General features: G+C 50.8%; 1 protein-coding gene across 2 annotated transcripts in view; it reads right to left on the bottom strand.

Moving 5' to 3' along the window:
* Positions 1-21,295, bottom strand: part of EPHB4 (EPH receptor B4) — a 53,695-nt gene that overhangs the window by 6,560 nt on the left and 25,840 nt on the right. For both annotated transcript variants that reach the window (XM_077916796.1, XM_028701843.2), the window contains 10 exons: positions 19,107-19,788; positions 9,232-9,387; positions 7,786-8,115; positions 6,336-6,460; positions 6,042-6,198; positions 4,470-4,572; positions 4,102-4,172; positions 3,097-3,210; positions 2,609-2,856; positions 928-1,143 (listed from right to left, as the gene is read on the bottom strand). In XM_077916796.1, the coding sequence (XP_077772922.1) occupies positions 928-1,143; positions 2,609-2,856; positions 3,097-3,210; positions 4,102-4,172; positions 4,470-4,572; positions 6,042-6,198; positions 6,336-6,460; positions 7,786-8,115; positions 9,232-9,387; positions 19,107-19,788 (2,202 nt within the window). The remainder of the gene's footprint in view (positions 1-927; positions 1,144-2,608; positions 2,857-3,096; positions 3,211-4,101; positions 4,173-4,469; positions 4,573-6,041; positions 6,199-6,335; positions 6,461-7,785; positions 8,116-9,231; positions 9,388-19,106; positions 19,789-21,295) is intronic.

The following is a 21,295-nucleotide window of genomic DNA, read 5'->3' as shown; positions in this document are numbered from 1 at the left end:
TATTGACACTGGACAGGCGCCCTCACCATTTTGTTTCTGACGCCTGACAAAGGCATTCTCATTTAGGCAGCCCTAGGGACGCGGGTGGCGCTGTGGGTTAAACCACAGAGCCTAGGACTTGCCGATCAGAAGGTCGGCTGTTCGAATCCCCGCGACGGGGTGAGCTCCCGTTGCTCGGTCCCTGCTCCTGCCAACCTAGCAGTTCGAAAGCACGTCAAAGTGCAAGTAGATCAATAGGTACCACTCTGGCGGGAAGGTAAAGGGCGTTTCCGTGTGCTGCTCTGGTTCGCCAGAAGCGGCTTAGTCCTGCTGGCCACATGACCTGGAAGCTGTACGCCGGCTCCCTCGGCCTATAGAGCGAGATGAGCGCCGCAACCCCAGAGTCGGCCACGACTGGACCTAATGGTCAGGGGTCCCTTTACCTTACCCAGAAGTTCAGAAAGCCTGTGTTTAAATTTGGTTTGCTCTGTTCTACTGCGGTGTTAACTTTCTGCAAGTTTTTTTTTATTATGTTTCCATTTTTGCATTTTACAATATTTCAACAACAAAAATTGAAACTAAACACATTCAACCTGCTTTTTCTTCGACTCCCCCCCCCCCCCGGCGGTTCCTTATTTTGTATCGCCGTCTTGCCGTATAACTAATTCAAACCTATTTACCAATTTAACCTTTTTACTCCCTTCAATTCCTGCTGCTCGTGTTCACGTCAACTCTGCTAACGTTTAACTTTCTGCATGTTTTAAATGACGGTTGTACATCTTTTAGCGATAGTTTTGTCCTTTTTTGGTAAACCGCTTTGAGGTTTCCTTCTGCAATCAAGCGGTATATACATTTTATGAAACAAATAAAGAATAGAATAGAATAGAATAGAATAGAATAGAATAGAATAACCGAGAGCGGGGAAAACACAAAACCAATTTTCTGTACCAGCGAACTGGTGTAGGTGGGGTCAGACGAATTCTCCTCGAGAAAGCGAGACAGGCCGAAATCGGAGACTTTGCAGACCAAGTTGCTGTTGACCAGGATGTTGCGGGCGGCTAAATCCCGGTGGACGTAGCTCATGTCGGAGAGGTAGCGCATGCCGGACGCGATCCCCCGCAACATCCCCACCAGTTGGATGGGGGTGAACTGCCCGTCGTTCAGCTGCGGAAAAGCAAGACAGGGAAGGCGCCTTAGGAACAGTTACAGACAGCCTTTCTCAGCCTTGGGACATTCTTGGACTACAACGCCCATCATCACTAGCGAGCACGGCCAGTGGATGATGGGAGTTGTAGTCCCAACATCTGGGGACCCCTCCAGATTGAGAAAGGCCGAGTTAGGGGAGCCACCCCGCCCTGTGGAAACTTAACCCTTCGTCGACTCAAGGCCCTCCCCAGATGTTTTCGACGACCCGCCCTTGGTCCAAAACATCAAGCTGCATATGAAGCAAAAATAATTATATATATTATATATGCTTTCCTTGTCTATGTGTGTTCATGTACGCTTCTCATGTCTGCAAGTGTTTCGTTAAGATATTGTCAGTCACTCGGAGTCGATGCAGCCAAAAGAAGCGGCAAATTGGGGAATTCGGGTGAAAAAGTCTCCACTGAGATTACAGTAGTAGTAGTAGTAGTAGTAGTAGTAGTAATAATAATAATAATAATAATAATAATTTATTTATACCCCGCCCATCTGGCTGGGCTTCCCCAGCCACTCTGGGTGGCTTCCAACAAAATATTAAAATACCGCAATGCATCAAACATTAAAAGCTTCCCTAAACAGGACTGGGACGCGGGTGGCGCTGTGGGTTAAACCACTGAGCCTCTTGGGCTTGCCAATCAGAAGGTTGGCGGTTCGAATGCCCGCCACGGGGTGAGCTCCCGTTGCACGGTCCCTGCTCCTGCCAACCTAGCAGTTCGAAAGCACATCAAAGTGCAAGTAGATAAATAGGTACCACTCCGGCGGGAAGGTAAACAGCGTTTCCGTGCGCTGTTCTGGTTCGCCAGAAGCGGCTTAGTCCTGCTGGCCACATGACCCGGAAGCTGTACGCCGGCTCCCTCGGCCAGTAAAGCGAGATGAGCGCCGCAACCCCAGAGTCGGCCACAACTGGACCTAATGGTCAGGGGTCCCTTTACCTTTACCTTTACCTTTAAACAGGGCTGCCTTCAGGTGTTAAGGCCGAGGGCCTTCTGGCGGTTCCCTGATTGCGAGAAGCGAGGTTACAGGGAACCAGGCAGAGGGCCTTCTCGGTGGTGGCGCCCGCCCTGTGGAACGCCCTCCCTCCAGATGTGAAGGAAATAAGCAGCTATCCTATCTTTAAAAGAAATCTGAAGGCAGCCCTGTTTAGGGAAGTTTTTAATATTTAATGCTGTACTGTTTTTAACATTTGATTGGGAGCTGCCCAGAGTGGCTGGGGAAACTCAGCCAGATGGGCAGGGTATACATAATAAATTATTATTATTATTATTATTATTATTATTATTATTATTATTATTATTATTATTATTATTATTATTGTAAGGTTGGGCAAAAGTCTCCCAAGCTTTTCTTATTACAAGTATTGGGGGGTCCCTACCCCCTCTGGCCTGCACCCCCCCAGCCCTCTCTTGGCTCCTGCCTCCGTCCTTACCCGGAGGAAGGAGTCCAGGGCTCCGTTCTCCATGAATTCGGTGACGATCATGACGGGGACGCTATTCGTGATGACCCCGTCCAGGCGGATGATGTTGGGGTGCTCAAACTGCCCCATGATGCTGGCCTCGCTGAGGAACTCCCGCCGCTGCTTCTCAGTGTAGCCGCCTTTCAGGGTCTTGATGGCCACGTAGATTTCCTTCTTCCCGGGCACTTTCAGGAGGCCACGGCAAACCTCCCCAAACTCGCCTGCGGGAAGAGAGACTCAGGAGAGGGAGCAGGGAGGTCGGGATCTGCTTGGGCGGGGATCCCCCTCCGGGCTTTCTCTTTCGCGGGGAAACTGGGAGGAAACCTGGCCCCGATGCAGGAGCCAGACCCAGGCAGCTGGAGGTAAAAACTACTACTGCCTGTGACTTAGAATCATAGAAGGGTCGGGATACCCAAAGGTCATCCAGCCCAACCCGCCGCAAAATAAGGTGTCGTCCTTACCTGCGCCAATGACCTCCTCGATTTTGACGTACGATACGTCAATCTCTTTGGCAAACTCGCGCACAGCTTCATTTGGGTCTTCGTAGGTGAAAGGGTCGATGTAGACCTTGGTGCCTGGAGAGGGGAGGAACCATAAACATAATAAACCTAATAATAATAATAATAATAATAATAATAATAATAATAATAATAATTTTATTTACATCCCGCCCTCCCCAGCCGATCCTGGGCTCAGAGCAGCTAACAATAAAAGTAACACAGCATTCTAAAATCAATTCATTTTAAAATCAATTCAAAATCAAATTAATGTCAACCGTTGGGCTAGGGTTCTGTGAGGATTACTGAAGGAGGGGGTCAGACTGTGCCCTGGCCAAAGGCCTGGTGGAACAGCTCTGTCTTGCAGGCCCTGCGGAAAGATGTCAAGTCCCGCAGGGCCCTAGTCTCTTGAGACAGAGCGTTCCATCAAGTCGGGGCCACGGCCGAAAAAGCCCTGGCTCTGGTTGAGGCCAGCCTAACCTCCCTGTGGCCTGGGATCTCCAAGATGTTTTTGTTTGAAGACCGTAAGGTCCTCCGTGGGACATACCAGGAGAGGCGGTCCCGTAGGTACGAGGGTCCTAGGTCGTATAGGGCATTAAAATATACCCCTTTTGTAGGGTTGCCATATTTCCCGACACCCACAGAGTCGTTGAGCATTTTCTGGGGGGGAACAAACCCAAATTGTTGACCTTTTTAAGTGATTTTTAGATTTGGGAGTTGTTTCCGCCGCTTTTCCCATTGTGTTGCCATCCATCCGAGTTTCCCGACGTTTTTCTAATTCAGCAAAACTCCCCCCTGGACGCCATTTTTACATCCGAAAACCAGGGCACGTCAGGAATTTTCGCTTTCGGAGCTGGCAAAGGACTAACCCAAACATGCCCCCCCTTGCGGGCCTTTCTGCCTTAGCTCCTCCCACCACCTAGGCTCCTCCCACCGACATCACCACGGTGCCCGCCTCCGCTCACTCACCGTGTCCAATCAGGTACTGCCCAGGCTTGTCGGAGTATTCTTGCTCCCGTGACCTGGACGACCCCTGGCGGCTGCCAGAGGGAGGAAACAAGATGGCATCATGGCCAACTCGGTGGCTCCGCCCACTATCCCTCCCTTTAGCTCCTCCCCCACAACTGCGTTCCAAAGGGAGGCGTCAATCACTGTCTGAAATTCCTTTGCGCTCTGCCCCTCAAGGGCCTGACTGCAGCTCCCATCCTCCCCGCAGCCATTTTGGACTACGTTTCCCATCAGCCCTCCAGCCGGCTCCTCCCACTGTCCATTTAGCCCCTCCCACAACCTCCGGTTAATCACATCCCCTCGGCCAGCTCTGGGACGCGGCACCTTACCGGAAGCAGACGATGGCCACAATGATCACAGCCAGGACCAGGAGCGCCCCCAACGCTGCTGTTCCCACAATCAGGGCCAGCTTCTCCGTGCTGCTTCCTGACTCTACGGGGTTGGAAGAGCAGGGAGAAATCTATCAGAATTATGATGATTTATTGAGCACCCAGGGCTCGTTACATCATTAAAATGCAACATGAGAAAGAATTCTGGTGCATTTTGACATCATTTAATTCTTCTGTTTTTTAAGCTCCTTAAATTTGACTTGATTTAAAGCTATGGTTTTCCCAGGAGTGATGTGTGGAAGTGAGAGCTGGACCATCAAGAAGGCTGATGGCCGAAGAATGGATGCTTTTGAATTCTGGTGCTGGAGGAGACTCTTGAGAGTCCCATGGACTGCAAGAAGATCCAACCTCTCCATTCTGAAGGAAATCAGCCCTGAGTGCTCACTGGAAGGACAGATCCTGAAGCTGAGTCTCCAAGACTTTGGCCACCTCATGAGAAGAGAAGACTCTCTGGGAAAGACCCTGATCTTGGGAAAGATAGAGGGCACAAGGAGAAGGGGACGATAAAGGACAAGATGGTTGGACAGTGTTCTCGAAGCTACAAACATGAGTCTGACCAAAGTGCGGGAGGCAGTGGAAGACAGGAGTGCCTGGCGTGCTCTGGTCCAGGGGGTCACAAAGAGGCGGACACCACTAAACGACTAAACAACAACAATGATTTGACTGTATGTTTTTTTATGTTTCTACACCGTCGTTCCCTCTGTGGGATGCTCTCCCCAGGGAGGCTCGCCTGACACCTTCGCCAAACGCTTTTACATTATCACATATCTTTAGGCGCCAGGCGAAAGGACTTCTCTAGAGCCAGGACTTTGGCTGAGTGAGCCACGTGGCCTTTTAAACTGGGCCTGGGGGCATGACTGGTCTGCCTGCTGTTACCTAAGGCATTCTGGAGTACTGTTCCTGTTATGTACTGAGTTGAATAGGATCCAAATTGCAGCAGTCTGATTGGCCCTAGAACAATAGGATCCAAATTGCAGCAGTCTGATTGGTCCGCAGGAGCCACCCAATCCAGCTCCAGGTGGAAGGGAATCTGCAGCCTGATTGGCCTACAGTAGAATCCCAGAATTAGCCAATCACGTGGGGCCCATTGTGTAAATAATGTATATAAAGCAGATATTGTGGGGGAACTTTCATTCCTCACTACTATGAGCTGAATAAAGAGCATGAAATCCACACTTGACTCTGAGTATATTTCAGTTCCGAATCCGCTCCCACCATCCCGCACCCATTTTGGACAGAAACTCCCACCAGCCCCTAGTCAGATATACGGTACACCCCTCCCATGTGCTCAATTTATCATTCCCCCCCCCTCCATGGTAAATCTTTATTGGTTTAAAATACAGACGTAAATGATCATTTACAACGAAGGTTATGTACGGAAAAATTCAATACAGAAGAAAAAACATCACAACATAAGAGTAAGGGAAAAGTTTAAAAGATGGAAAAGAAAAGAAGGATTGAGTTATCCTAATGGGAAGGAAACACAGGATAATATTAAGAGCTCTTACTCACCCATTCCCTGGGTCTGGAAGGCCTTCTCGGGCCCAAACGTCCCGTACCCGGCCTCCGAGCGGGCGCGGACTTGAACCCCGTACATCGCCCCTCGCCGCAAGCCGCTCAGCGTCACCTGGTTCTCCGACGTCTTCACAAACATGGTGCCCCCACCGCTCTGCATGGGAGGGAAAAGGGTGGTGAAGGGGTGCCGGAAAACTGCTCCTCTTCCAACACACCACCCCCGCCGCAGGGGGGTGGGCTGGATGGCCCCTGGAGGTCCCTTCCGACGTCTCTCCCCCCTCTTCTGCTCACCTTCTCATAATATTTGACTTCGTAGTCCAGGATGCTCCCGGTGGGAGGTTGGACGGGAGGCCAAGTCAAAGTGACGGTGCTGGAGCTGGCGGACGTTTGCTGGATTTCGGAGACGGGCTGGGGGACTGTGGGGAGAGAAAACAGGGGGCCGCGTGAGCCACGGGTGATGAGGCAGCCCCTAGGAGGCTTTCTGCGGTCTCTCTCTCGCGTAGCACTGGAACCCAAAGCTACAGCTCCCATCGGTCCTGGGTCCAGTAACAGAAGCCTTTGACACCATTGACCATGACATCCTTCTGGACCATCTAGAGGGGCTGGGAGCTGGGGGCACTGTCATACAGTGGTTCCGCTCCTTCCTCCTGGGCCGGGTTCAGAAAGTGGGGTGGGGGATGAGTGTCCAGACCCCTGGGCTCTCACTTGTGGGGTGCCTCAGGGGTCCGTCCTCTCCCCCATGGTTTTTAATATCTATATGAAGCCGCTGGGAGAGATCATGCGGATGATACCCAGCTCTACCTCTCTTTCAAATCAGAACCAGTGAAGTTGGTGAAGGTCCTGTGTGAGTGCCTGGAGGCGGTTGGAGGATGGATGGCGGCTAACAGATTGAGGTTGAATCCTGACAAGACAGAAGTACTGTTTTGGGGGGACAGGAGGCGGGCAGGTGTGGAGGACTCCCTGGTCCTGAATGGGGCAACTGTGCCCCTGAAGGACAAGGTGCGCAGCCTGGGAGTCATTTTGGACTCACTGCTGTCCATGGAGGCGCAGGTCAATTCTGTGTCCAGAGCAGCTGTTTACCAGCTCCATCTGGTACGCAGGATGAGACCCTCCCTGCCCGCAGACTGTCTCGCCAGAGTGGTGCATGCCCTAGTTATCTCCCGCTTGGACTACTGCCATGCAGTCTACGTTCGAAGGTGACCCGGAAACTACAACTAATCTAGAATACGGCTGCTAGACTGGGGACTGGGAGCGGCCGCTGAGACCACATAACACCAGTCCTGAAAGACTTCCATTGGCTCTCAGTACGTTTGTGAGCACAATTCAAAGTGTTGGTGCTGACCTTGAAAGCCCCAAATGACCTCAAAGGCCCAGCATACCTGAAGGAGCGTCTCCACTCCCATCATTCTGCCCAGACGTTGAGGTCCAGCTCCGAGGGCCTTCTGGCGGTTCCCTCCCTGCGAGAAGCCAAGTTACAGGGAACCAGGCAGAGGGCCTTCTCGGTGGTGGCGCCCGCCCTGTGGAACGCCCTCCCGTCAGATGTCAAGGAAAGAAACAACTATCTGACATTTGGAAGACATCTGAAGGCAGCCCTGTTTGGGGAATTTTTGACTGTTTTATTGTGTTTCTAACATTCTGTTGGGAGCCGCCCAGAGTGGCTGGGGAAACGCAATCAGATGGGCGGGGTATACGGTAAATAATAAAGCATTCCTGCTCCGTTCCGGCTGTGGGAGCAACTGACCGTCCTTGTTGGTGGTCACGTTGATGGACTCTGAGGCCGGCGGGTTGTGGCTCATCTCGGAGACGCCGTTGACGGCTTGGATCCGGAAGAGGTAGTTGATGTAGGGCTGTAGCCCCTCCACGGTGACCGAGCGCTCCCACAAGCCCCTGGACCGGGGGGCGTAAGCCAGGCGGGAGCAGGGCCGGCACGGCTGCTTCTCGGGGCACTCGGAGCAGGTGACGTGGTAGGCCACGTCGTCGCGGCCGCCGTTCTCAAGGGGCTCGCTCCACTTCAGGACGGCCACCGAGCCGTTGATCTTGGCCTCGGGGCTGCGGGGCTTGGACGGGCCTTCTGCGGGGAGGGACGGGAGGGAAAGAGGCAACGGTCAGGATGGGGGGACTCCGACCTACCCCAGGACAGCCCTGCTCCAAACAAAGCAAACTTGAACCCTCTGCGTTGCAGGCGGGTTGGGCTAGATGACCCCTGGGTGTCCCTTTCTGACGGTGAGAGGTGTTTGGCAGCGGAATGGACTCCCTTCCTTGGAGGTTTTCAAGCAGAGGTCAGGTGTCCACCTGCCAGGGATGGTCTAGCTGAGATTCCTGCTGAGGGGGTTCGTCTGGATGACCTTTGGGGGTCCCATCCAACTCTTCAATCAACCTGCTGCCCTCCAGCTGCTTCCGGTTGTTTTATTTTTTATTACGCTCATTTGTCTTTTTCCCCCTTTCAACTTTCAGCAAAGAAGTAAAGCACATTAAAAACAACGTTTAAACCAAAAAGAAAGAGGAAAACACCCAAAATTTCAATACCGCTTGTTTGGTTTTCGTTTTTAAAGCCCGAGAGACAGTAAAACGATAAGTTATACGTAAAAGGAACTCCTAAAACCGTTTGAAAGATGAGAAACAGCAATAAACTACAGACAAAACATCCAGTGCCGTTCTACATCGCTGCTTTTAGCAGGTGCCAAAAAGGAGTTCCACACTAAAATATCCATTTGTTCCAGATGCAGGACAGGCGGTCATCCGCACCTGTAGCAGCGCCAGTTCTGCAGAACGAAGCGGTCAAGTGCGAGTACATGGCGCATGCCCAGAAATCCTATTTTTGAAAGGCAGGATAAAGACATCCTTCTCACAGGTCACTAAAAGCCCAAAGTCCAGTTGGAAAAAGAACCTCTGCCTAGCGCCTAAAGATGGTGCCAGGGCATCATTCCTGGGGAGAGCGTCCCGAAAGCGGGGAGCCACCACCGAAAAGGCCCCGTCCACCCTCCTCCCATGGGGGGAGCAGACCTCCCATGGGGGGAGCAGACAAAGATCACAGGATCCAGGTTGGTTCACGTAGGGGGAGCCAGTCCGTGAGGTGCTGGGGGTCCCGAGTCACTGAAAGCTCCGTTGGTCAAATACTAGCCCCCGGAATCGGAACCCGGCTCCCACCGAACCACTCTCCCCTGCCACCGCCTTTGACATCACTTACTAGCACACGGCTTCGTCACAGGGTCCTTCTCCGTCCGGTAGAATCCGTTGCGGCAGGGGCATCCGCTGGATCCCGGGGCATTCGATTGGCTGAAGGCCGGGCAGCTCTGGCAAAAGCCCTCGCCCTGAGAGGGCTTGAACATCCCTGCCGGGCAGGCTGCGGGGCGAGAGGAAGAGACAGAGGACGTGAGAAGGATCCTGGCTGGTTGGATGGCTGCTGCGATCCGGGATTCTTCCGCTGCGATTCCCGCACTGCTGCAGGCGGGTTGGGCTGGATGACCTCTGGGGGTCCCTTTCAACCCTCTATAACCATTTCAACCCTCTATAACCAGTGGCTGTCTGTCAGGGATTCTTGCTTTGCTGCAGGGGGTGAGATCAGGGGCCAGCAAACTTTTTCAGCAGGGGGCCGGTCCACTGTCCCTCAGACTTTGTGGGGGGCCGGACTATATTTTTTTGGGGGGGAAATGAACGAATTCCCATGCCCCACAAATAACCCAGAGATGCATTTTAAATAAAAGCACACATTCTACTCATGTAAAAACACCAGGCAGGCCCCACAAATAACCTAGAGATGCATTTTCAATAAAAGCACACATTCTACTCATGTAAAAACACGCTGATTCCTGGACCGTCTGCGGGCCGGATTGAGAAGGCGATTGGGCCGGGTCCGGCCCCCGGGCCTTAGGTTGCTTGCGCATGGGTTAGATCAGGCATCCCCAAACTCTGCCCCCAGATGTTTTTGGGACTACAACTCCCACCATCCCTAGCTAACAGGACCACTGGTCAGGGATGATGGGAATTGTAGTCCCAAAAACATCTGGAGGGCAGAGTTTGGGGGTACCTGGGTTAGATGGCCCCATAGAGGTTTCAGTGAGGACAGATAAAAGGAAGTCATTTTTTCATAACAGCGCATAACAGTTAAACTTTGGAACTCCCTGCTACAGGAGGCCGGGGTCGCCAACGAATTGGACGGCTTTCAAAGAGGATTGGGCGAATACGGGGAGGGCTATGGATACACAGAGGAATTATACAAGAAAGAAATGGATGTCTCGTACACCCCAGGTAGTGTGGTTGCTGACCTTGAGCCAGACATCCTGGAGAGTGAAGTCAAATGGGCCTTAGAAAGCACTGCAAATAACAAGGCCAGTGGAAGTGATGGTATTCCAGCTGAACTATTTAAAATTTTAAACGATGATGCTGTTAAGGTGCTACACTCAAGTTTGGAAAACTCAGCAGTGGCCAGAGGATTGGAGAAGATCAGTCTACATCCCAATCCCAAAGAAGGGCAGTGCCAAAGAATGCTCCAACTACCGCACAATTGCACTCATTTCACACGCTAGCAAGGTTATGCTTAAAATTCTACAAGGAAGGCTCAAGCAGTATGTGGATCGAGAACTCCCAGAAGTGCAAGCTGAATTTCGAAGGGGCAGAGGAACCAGAGACCAAATTGCAAACATGCGCTGGATTATGGAGAAAGCTGGAGAGTTCCAGAAAGACATCTACTTCTGCTTCATTGACTATGCAAAAGCCTTTGACTGTGTCGACCACAGCAAACTATGGCAAGTTCTTAAAGAAATGGGAGTGCCTGATCACCTCATCTGTCTCCTGAGAAATCTCTATGTGGGACAAGAAGCTACAGTTAGAACTGGATATGGAACAACTGATTGGTTCAAAATTGGGAAAGGAGTACGGCAAGGCTGCATTTTGTCTCCCTGCTTATTTAATTTATATGCAGAATTCATCATGCGAAAGGCTGGGCTGGATGAATCCCAAACCGGAATTAAGATTGCCGGAAGAAATATCAACCACCTCAGATATGCAGATGACATATCTTAAAGAACATGTCCATTCTGAAGGAAATCAGCCCTGAGGGCTCACTGGAAGGACGGATCCTGAAGCTGAGGCTCCAAGACTTTGGCCACCTCATGAGAAGAGAAGACTCCCTGGAAAAGACCCTGATGTTGGGAAAGATGGAGGGCCCAAGGAGAAGGGGACGATGGAGGACGAGATGGTGGGACGGTGTTCTCGAAGGGACCAGCATGAGTTTGACCAAACTGTGGGAGGCAGTGGAAGACAGGAGTGCCTGGCGTGCTCTGGTCCAGGGGGTCACGAAGAGGCGGACACGACGGAACGACATGGGCCCGATCCTGCAGGATCCTTTCATGCGCTTGGAAAGGGCAGCCAAAGCCCAAATAGATGCCCCACGGGAAATGCTTGCTTAACGGTGGAGGAAATTTAAGGACTATTTGAATGAATATTGCAATATAAAAAATTAGAAATTACTTGAAAGAAACAAATAGGCCTAGGATTAAACTAAGTTACAATTAAATAAATGGAATTTAGAATGTTTAGAAAAGCGAATAAGATGGACTATAATTGGAAATTTAGTTTAATAACGATATTGGAAAGCTGTTACTTTTAATTACAAGGAAACTCAGAAGGGAGGGATTTGAGGAAGTCAGCCCAGGTGTTTAAAAGGTTGGATTTGTGATGAATTAAGTTTGTTATTGTTTATCTGTTTATTGTTCCCTTTTCTCTCTTTTTTTCCTGTTTTTGTGTATCATTCTGCTTCGTGGTTTGTGTTATCATTGTGGAAAATCTACTTTTTTTTTTTTTTTTAAGGAAATGATTGATTAACGAAACGGAATAAACAAGCAAGTTAAAAGCCACTCAAGGCCTCTTCTCGGAACGTAACACTAGCTAAACCCAGCGAAAAGTGTATTCCGGACAGCAGGAATGTTATCGACTCCTCGCTAAACAAATGTAGAGGATAACCCTTGCTGGAAGATGGGAGACTTTCGCCCTTTTCCCCCCCTCCGCAGAAGAAAAAACGAAATTTCACAATGAAGGCAGCGGTAAACAATGGCCGAAACAGACCCAGCAGCTTTCTTGTCGGCTGCCCCCTAAGTCCGCCCCACTCCCAGAGGCCTTGTTTAGGACTCTCTCCCTCCCCCCCCCAACTCCAGCCGCCTGCCGGAGTTGGTTACCCTTGACCCCACAGATATTTGACATTCCTGGGGGCTTGCAAGCCCCCGTCCAGCCGCCCGGGAGTTCAAAGACCCGTCCTTCGTGACCGAGAGAAGAGAGAATGACAGCGAGAGAGAAAGCAACTGCAAGGCTGGGGGTAGGACAGGATTTTGGCCGTTCAATAACCGTGGCCCAATGGGAAAACTTATGGAAGATCAATTGGAAATTCACAAATTGTTACACGATTAGAGAGAACTTCCAAAAAATATTCTGGATCCCAGAAGCCAGAACAGCAAGAGGGATCGCTGCGCAACACCAATGGTATCTAACACCATGGAAACTTTTGAAAATGTATAAAAATGTGTCAAGTAATTGTTGGAGATGCGGAGACTCAGGAACTTTCTACCATATGTGGTGGATATGTAGGAAAATACAGGTGTTCTGGGAGAGTATCCATGCAGAGCTGCAAAAAATGCTAAAGATCTCTTTCAATAAAAAACCAGAGGCCTACCTCCTGGGAATAACAGATTTGGGTATTCCGCAAAAGAGGAAGGGTATCTTTTTATACGCGACGGTGGCAGCAAGAGTTCTGATCGCGGCAAAATGGAAGAGTAATGAAATCCCCTCTATACAAGATTGGATCCAAAAGCTAACAGAATATGCCGAATTAGATGGTCTATCAGAAAAAATAAAGAATAAATCAAAACAGGAATTTGTTTCAAAACAGGAGGTTTTCAAAGAATATCTGAAAAATAAATACAGTATAGTAGTTTAAATTCTGTTGCAGCATTCAAGGAACTTCGGTAATAGTTGCAAGGTAGATATAAGAAATTAGATATATTAAGAAAAAGTTTAATTATGATAAAAGTGTGTATTGGCAATAAGTATTATGAAATCGAAATGTGGAGTAGATGGGAGGTTGGGTCTTTAGTGTTAAGACCAATATATGTTATATTGTTTGCTAAGAAAATTATGTGTCTATAGTTATTCCTGTGTGTAATTTGGTATTTGTGTTTTTTTCTTTTTTCTTGTATCAATAAAAAATCTTAAAAAAAAAAAGGCTGGGGGTACGAGAGGGGGGTCCCTCGAAGCAGCGGTTGGCTTCCTGGGAGAGCAAGGGGGCTAGCGAAGGGGTCTTTGGGGAAAGACCCCTTTTCCCAGACCCCTTTGCTGCATTCGAACCGCGCCAGGGACCGCCGGTGAAAGGATCAAAAATAAAACCGCAGTGCCGTTGCAAAAATCTTTGGCGCGTGTTTTCCTGCAGCGTTCTGGTTGCCTCGCTTGAAAAAGGATGCGGAAAGAGCTGGGGAAGTTTCGGATAAGGGCCATCGAAAGGACCAAGGGGCCGGGGCGACGCCAGGTTGCGGCGTTTGGGGGCTTTTTGGTTCAGAGAAAAGGGGAGAGGAGAGGCGGCAGGGCGGAAAGTTTCAAAAGGCGTTTGCAATGTTTTATGCACTGTTCTGGTCGCCTCGCCTGAAAACGGATGTGGAAAGAGTTGGGGAAGTTTCGGATAAGGGCCGTCGAAATGATCGAGGGGCTGGGGCGACGCCAGGTTGCAGCATTTGGAAGTGGCTAGAGAAAGCTTTTTCTCCGACGCTCAAAATCAAAGAAGTCCTGGGTATCCGAGGAAGCTGAATGTTGGGAGATTCAGGACTGTGGAACTCCCTGCCACAGGAGGCAGGAGTGGCCACAGACTTGGAAGGCCTTAAAAGAGGACTAGGCAAATTCATGGAGGAGGAGAGGGCTATGGATGGCTACTTGTCAATATACCGTATTTTTTTGCTGTATAAGACTCACTTTTTCCCTCCTAAAAAGTAAGGGGGAATGTGTGTGCGTCTTATGGGGCGAATGCAGGCTGCGCAGCTATCGCAGAAGCCAGAACAGCAAGAGGGATCGCTGCTTTCACTGCACAGCGATCCCTCTTGCTGTTCTGGCTTCTGAAATTCAGAATATTTTTTTTTCTTGTTTTCCTCCTCCAAAAACTAGGTGTGTCTTGTGGTCTGGTGCGTCTTATAGAGCGAAAAATACGGCTCTGCAACTTCTACAGTCGGAGAAAGAAATGCTTCCGGATGCCAGTTGCCAGAAACCACAAGAGAGTGCCGGTCTTGTGTTCGAATCCTGCTTGTGGATTTTAAACTGAGACATCCGTTTAGCCACTGGGATCTCCTTCTGTTCTGGGAACCGTAGGTCCACAAGTGGGGAAACTACAGTTCCCAGGATGCTTTCGGGAGAAGTCTTGTGCTTTCAAAACATCGTGCAGCGGGGAACCTTAGGGCCTCGAAGGACAGAGTGTGGGAGAAGCTGTGATGATGATGTTAATAATAATAATTTTATTATGTATACCTCGCCCATCTGGCTGCGTTGCCAGACAAAAAACTCCGAGAGGAGGGAATCTGTCTGAGTCCCTGAAAGCGAGCACAGCGGCCAACAGACACACATCCCTCTCTGACGGAGACCTGGCTCCCTCCCTGCAAACTGTTTACATTTCCTGGTGCCTGATCCGATCGCCCTGGTTTCTCCGAAGCGAGGAATGCTGGAATGCGGTCTCTCTTCCTCGCAAGAAGGCGCAGGGCTTGGGGCCTCTCTTCCACATGCGAAAGCTTCGGTGGCCCCTTTTGGCACCTTGCCCGCAGATCTGGTCTCCTCTTCTTCTTCTCAAAAAGGATATCGTAGCTTAAGAAGACGAGGAGAGCGCTGCTGGGAAGCCGCCAAGCAACTAGGATTCAAGAGAATCGCTGGGAGGCAGACCAGAACCATCCCTGGCTAGTAGCCATCGATAGCCCTCGCCTCCTCCATGCATCCTCTTTGGAAGCCATCCAAGTTGGTTTCCTGTGGCAGGGAGTTCCACAGTTTAACTCCGATCTGCGCTGTGAAGAATTTTCTTTTATCTGCCCTGAATCTCCCAGCATTCAGCTCCCACAAGTTATGGTGTCGTGAGAGAGGAAGAAAAACTTTCCTCTACTCACTTCCTCTATGTTCTTTCGTAAACTTCCATCAAGCCGCCTCTTCCGAGCACAATTCAAAGTGTTGGGGCTGACCTTGAAAGCCCTAAACGGCCTCAAAGGCCCAGTAGACCTGAAGGAGCGTCTCCACCCCCATCGTTCAGACACTGAGGTCCAGCTCCGAGGGCCTTCTGGCGGTTCCCTCCCTGTGAGAAGCAAAGCTACAGGGAACCAGGAAGAGGGCCTTCTTGGTGGTGGCGCCCGCCCTGTGGAACGCCCTCCCTTCAGATGTCAAGGAAATAAACAGCTATCTGACTTTTAGACGACATCTGAAGGCAGCCCTGTTCAGGGAAGCTTTTAATGTTTAACAGACCACTGTATTTTAATACTTTGTTGGAAGCCGCCCAGAGTGGCTGGGGAGACCCAGCCAGATGGGCGCGGTATAAATAAGAATTTATTATTATATTATTATTCCTCGCCTTTTCTCCAAGCTAAAAGTCCCCAAACACTGTATTGAGTCGCTCCATATCCCCTTGATCATGTGGGCTGTGCTTTTCTGAATTTTTTCCAGCTCTACGATATCCCTTTTGAGGCGAGGCCGCCATAACTGAACACAAATGTTCCCAATGCGGCAGCGTCACAGATTTGTACTTCTCTTCCAAAGAGGTCGAGGCAGCGTACTTTGTTCTCCGCCTGTTCTCTGCTTTATCCTCACAACAGCCCTGTGTGGCTGGAGGATGGATGGCGGCTAACAGATCGAGGTTGAATCCTGACAAGACAGAAGTACTGTTTTGGGGGACAGGAGGTGGGCGGGTGTGGAGGACACCCTGGTCCTGAATGGGGTAACTGTGCCCCTGAAGGACCAGGTGCGCAGCCTGGGAGTCATTTTGGACTCACAGCTGTCCATGGAGGCGCAGGTCAGTTCTGTATCCAGGGCAGCTGTTTACCAGCTCCATCTGGTACACAGGATGAGACCCTCCCTGCCCACGGACTGTCTGGCCAGAGTGGTGCATGCTCTGGTTATCTCCCGCTTGGACTACTGCAATGTGCTCTATGTGGGGCTACCTTTGAAGGTGACCTGGAAACTGCAACTAATCCAGAATGCGGCAGCTAGACTGGGGACTGGGAGCGGCCACCGAGACCACATAACACCGGTCTTGAAAGACCTACATTGGCTCCCAGGACATTTCTGAGCACAATTCAAAGTGTTGGTGCTGATCTTGAAAGCCCTAAACAGCCTCGGCCCACTATACCTGAAGGAGCGTCTCCACCCCCTTGTTCTGCCCGGACGCTGAGGTCCAGCGCCGAGGGCTTTCTGGCGGTTCCCTCCCTGCGAGAAGCCAAGTTACAGGGAACCAGGCAGAGGGCCTTCTCGGTGGTGGCGCCCGCCCTGTGGAACGGCCTCCTGTTAGATGTCAAAGCGATAAACAACTACCTGACATTTAGAAGACATCTGAAGGCAGCCCTGTTTAGGGAAGCTTTTAACGTGTGACATTTTAATGTATTTTAAATCTTTCTTGGAAGCCGCCCAGAGTGGCTGGTGAAGCCCAGCCAGATGGGTGGGGTACAAATAATAAATTATTATTACGTGAAGTAGGTTAAGCCAAGAGGCTCTGACTGACCCCTCAAGATCCCCTCTTTCACAGCTGAGCGGGGATTCAAACCCCTGCTGGCCTGCCCTACCGGGTTGTTGTTGTGAGGGCAGAACCACTACCTGAGAGATTCTTGGATGAAAGGCAGGAGCGAAATGCAGTTCATAACCAGTGACAGTAGATTTAAAAAATGATGTTTATAGCGTGCCGCTGATAACACCAAGGTTTCAGGTTTGGTCCCTGTATGGGACAGCTGCACATTCCTGCGTTGCAGCGGGTTGGACTAGATGACCCGCAGGGTCCCTTCCAAGTCTACAATTCTATGCCTCATGGCCTGGAGGGAGAAGAGTATTCTCCCTTGGTCTCACAATAGTCTTTTTCATCCATTTGAAGTCAACAGTCAGTAGATTTAGGTCAGACCCCCCCTCCCAAAAAATACCCCTAAAGGCTTGAGGGAAGTCCTTGGTTATAGAATTAATAATTAACTTCACAAAGTTGTCTGCCAGAAGATCCCATGAAGGCAAGTCCTGGATGGGAGCCAGGGTGCGTCCTATAATGTTTTCGTAAGTGTCGGAAGCCACACAGAGCGGCTGGGGCAACACAGCAAGACATAGATAAAATAAATAAAATCCTCATCGTCTTTGAACAGTGTCAGCACCGAGAGCTCAGAGTCTCGGCTACCCCTTTGCACCTTTCTGGCTACCCATTTACTCGCCTCCTTTATTTATTTATTGCCGTCTGTGTGTTTTTATGTTGTGAGTACAGTGGTACCTCGGTTTAAGAACCGTCCGGTTTAAGAACGATTTGGTTTAAAAACCCCGCAAAAACGGAAATAGTGTCTTGGTTTGAGAACTTCGCCTCGGTCTAAGAACGGAATCCGAATGGTGGAAGGGCACCGGGGGCGGGAGGTCTCATTAGGGAAAGCGCACCTCATTTTAAGAACGGTTTTGGTTTAAGAACAGATATCCGGAACGGATTACCGTAAGTTTGTAAACCAAGGTACCACTGTATACAGATTGAATAAACAACATTTTCCCTCCTGGGGGAAAAAACTGCTCTTTAGTGCTCAATCGGAGCAAACAGGAATCTGGGTTTCCTCCAGATTGCCATTTGTTCTCATCTATTACGAAGAGCGGGTTTTCCCTTGGAAAGGAGCGGGTGACAAGGGGAAAACTCATTGGACCCATGCTTAGAAAGCGTGGGTCAAGCGTGACACTGTCAGGAATTTTGCTTTCTAGGCACAGCACATGCACAAGTGTGGAGGAGCCCTGTAGATAGATAGATAGATAGATAGATAGATAGATAGATAGATAGATAGATAGATGATAGATAAGATGATAGATAGATAGATGGATGATAGATAGCAGAGGGCCTTCTCGGTGGTGGCTCCCGCCCTGTGGAACTCCCTCCCACCAGATGTCAAAGAGAACAACAACTACCAGACTTTTAGAAGACATCTGAAGGCAGCCCTGTTTACGGAAGCTTTTAATGTTTGATGCATTACTGTATTTTAATATTTTGTTGGAAACCGCACAGAGTGGCTGGGGAAGCCCAGCCAGATGTGCGGGGTAGAAATATTTTTATTTATTTATTTATTTATTTATTTAGTATTATTATTGATAGAGGTATATAACTGAGATCAATAATTGTAGTCACCGGTGTATGACAGCTGTGTACATTTCACAATTTTTTATGTGCTATAAGCCACCCAGAGTGGCTGGAGAAACCCAGCCAGATGGGTGGGGTATAAATAATAACATTATTATTATTATTATTATTATTATTATTATCAACAACGACGAAATACAGTTCTACCTCGGCTTACGTTACCCTCGGGTACCGTAAACTTCGGGTTGCGAAAGCGGCAAACTCAGAAGTACTGGGTTTCGCTGAACGCGCATTCGCAGAAGCGACACAGAAACCTCAGGATCCGACCGGAGCTCTGGAACGGATCCCGTCCACAACCGGAGGTAAAGGTAAAGTTACCCCTGACTATTAGGTCCAGTCGTGGCCGACTCTGGGGTTGCGGCGCTCATCTCGCTTTATTGGCCAAGGGAGCCGACGTACAGCTTCCGCGTTATGTGGCCAGCATGACTAAGCCGCTTCTGGCGAACCAGAGCAGCGCACGAAAACGCCGTTTACCTTCCCGCCGGAGTGGTACCTATTTATCTACTTGCACTGGTGTGCTTTCGAACTGCTAGGTTGGCAGGAGCAGGGACCGAGCAACGGGAACTCACCCCGTCGCGGGGATTCGAACCGCTGACCTTCCGATCGGCAAGTCCTAGGCTCTGTGGTTTAACCCACAGCACCACCCACATCCCCAGCCGGAGGTACCACTGTAATAATAGCCACGCTCCTCTGCGGGGCATCCTCACCTCGGCACTTGGTGTTCTCCTCGGACGGTTCGTGTCCGGCCGCGCAGGTGCAGTCAGTGACGGTCTGTTCGGCCCACTCTCCGTCCTCGCGGCAGTACATGCTGAGCGGCCGGGCGCTGACCTTGACGGCGTTGGGCACGCACCGGCCGGCCACGGGCATGACCAGCTCGCGGGGCACCGTCTCCTGGAAGAGGGTGAAGTTGACGGTGACGGCCGGGCACTTCTTGTAGAAGAGTCGGACGGAGAGCAGGGCCATGCAAGCGCCCTGGTCCTGGAAGGCCAGGTAGAAGCCGGCCTTGGAGAGCGGTCCGATCTTGAGGGTCTTGACGTTGACCTTCCCGGAGGCCTCCATGCCCGCCCGCTTGCGCGTCAGGTGCTCGGCCGCCACCGTGTCCACCTTGACGTAGGGGTTCTCCATCCAGGGCGGGAAGGACTCGGTGGCCAGGTCGCGGTCGGCTTCGTAGAAGAAGACGTTGAAGGTCTCCTTGCAGGAGCGCGTGACCTGCGGGATGGAGAAGCACTCCACCACCGTGAAGCGCAGCTCGGCGTAGACGTGCGTGGCCCCCGAGCGAGGGACGAAGGTGGTGCGTAGCCAGTTGTTCTGGTTCGGGGAGCGGACGCCGCACACCTCGAAGGTGCGGACGCTGTTCTGCTCCTCGTCCAGGCCGCTCAGCTCCTCCCACTGCCACAAAGAGAGAGAGAGAGAGAGGACATTTTGGAAGTGTGTCGGGTGTTCAGAGCAACCCAAGCCGGTGGCCTTCTCGATGTTTTGGGCCACGGATCCCATTAGCCCCGTCAGCACAGCCATTTTGGAAAACGGTTCTCATCAGCCCCTGTCAGCACGGCCATTTGGGGCCACACTTCCCATCAGCCTCTGCCAGCATGGCCATTTTGGAAAACTGTTCCCATCAGCCCCTGTCAGCATAGTCATTTTGGAAAACAGTTCCCATCAGCCCCAGCCACACAGCCATTTTGGGAAAATGTTCCCATCAGCCCCTGTCAGCAAGGCCATTAGGGTCACACTTCCCATCAGCCCCTGCCAGTACGGCCATTGGCGCCACACTTCCCATCAGCCCCTGTCAGCAAGGCCATTGGGGCCACACTTCCCATCAACCCCTGTCACAACGGCCATTAGGGCCACACTGTCAGCATGGCCCCTGTCAGCATGGCCATTGAGACCACACTTCCCATCAGCCCCTGTCAGCACGGCCCTTGGCGCCACACTTCCCATCAGCTCCTGCCAGTACGGCCCTTGGCGCCACACTTCCCATCAGCCCCTGTCAGCACGGCCATTGAGACTACACTTCCCATCAGCCCCTGTCACCACGGCCATTGAGACCACACTTCCCATCAGCCCCTGTCAGCACGGCCATTTGGGGCCACATTTCCCATCAGCCCCTGTCAGAATGGCCATTGAGACTACACTTCCCATCAACACAGCCATTTTGGAAAACAGTTCCCATCAGCCTCTGCCAGCACAGCCGTACGATGCAAAGGCCCATGGGAGTTGTAGTCCAAACCTACTGGAGGGCGCCATGTCGGGGAAGCTCTTCTCAGGGTGCCAAAAAACTCCCTTTTTCTTCTCGTATCCTGGGCTGCTCACAGTTAATTCCCGGACCCATCTACGTCTGGAGCGCTATTTCTTTTGTTCTGAGATTTGAGCTGCTGTTTTTAATAATCTGGCTTCGTCTTTAAACTGTGCTTTTAACCGTTCAGCGATCTGAAAGCCTAATGAACACACCCTGCAATTAACCAATTCCGATGGCTTTAAAAGAGGGTTTTATGTTCAGCTTCATTGGCTGACAAGTCCTGTTTGTGCGCTTCCGATAACGGGCGTCTGTTTGGCCAGTATGATGCTGGACTAGATGGGTCCCACTTTGCCCTGACCCAGATCTTTTAAAACAAAAAACAAAATTATTAGTAGTATTGCAGGGGGTTGGTCTAGATGACCCGCTGGCCCCCTTCCAAACCTACAGCTCTGCTGTTCTATTATTTCCTTGCCTTCCACAAACATACAGATCTCGAGGCGACGCACGAGATGCAAATAAAAAGAATTGCATGCAACAGTTTACAGTAGAAGCATTCGTTCAGCTGGAAAAGCTTGTTGGAATAATAATAAAAAGTCTCCAATTGTTTCCAGAAGGAGCAGATAGCAGGCGCCGGCCAGATCCCAACAGGAATGCTGATCC

The sequence above is a fragment of the Podarcis muralis genome, chromosome 13 (genome assembly GCF_964188315.1).
Source record: "Podarcis muralis chromosome 13, rPodMur119.hap1.1, whole genome shotgun sequence".
Classification (NCBI taxonomy): domain Eukaryota; kingdom Metazoa; phylum Chordata; class Lepidosauria; order Squamata; family Lacertidae; genus Podarcis; species Podarcis muralis.
Note: the sequence above shows the minus strand (reverse complement) of the source record. Positions and strands in the feature narration are given on the sequence as shown.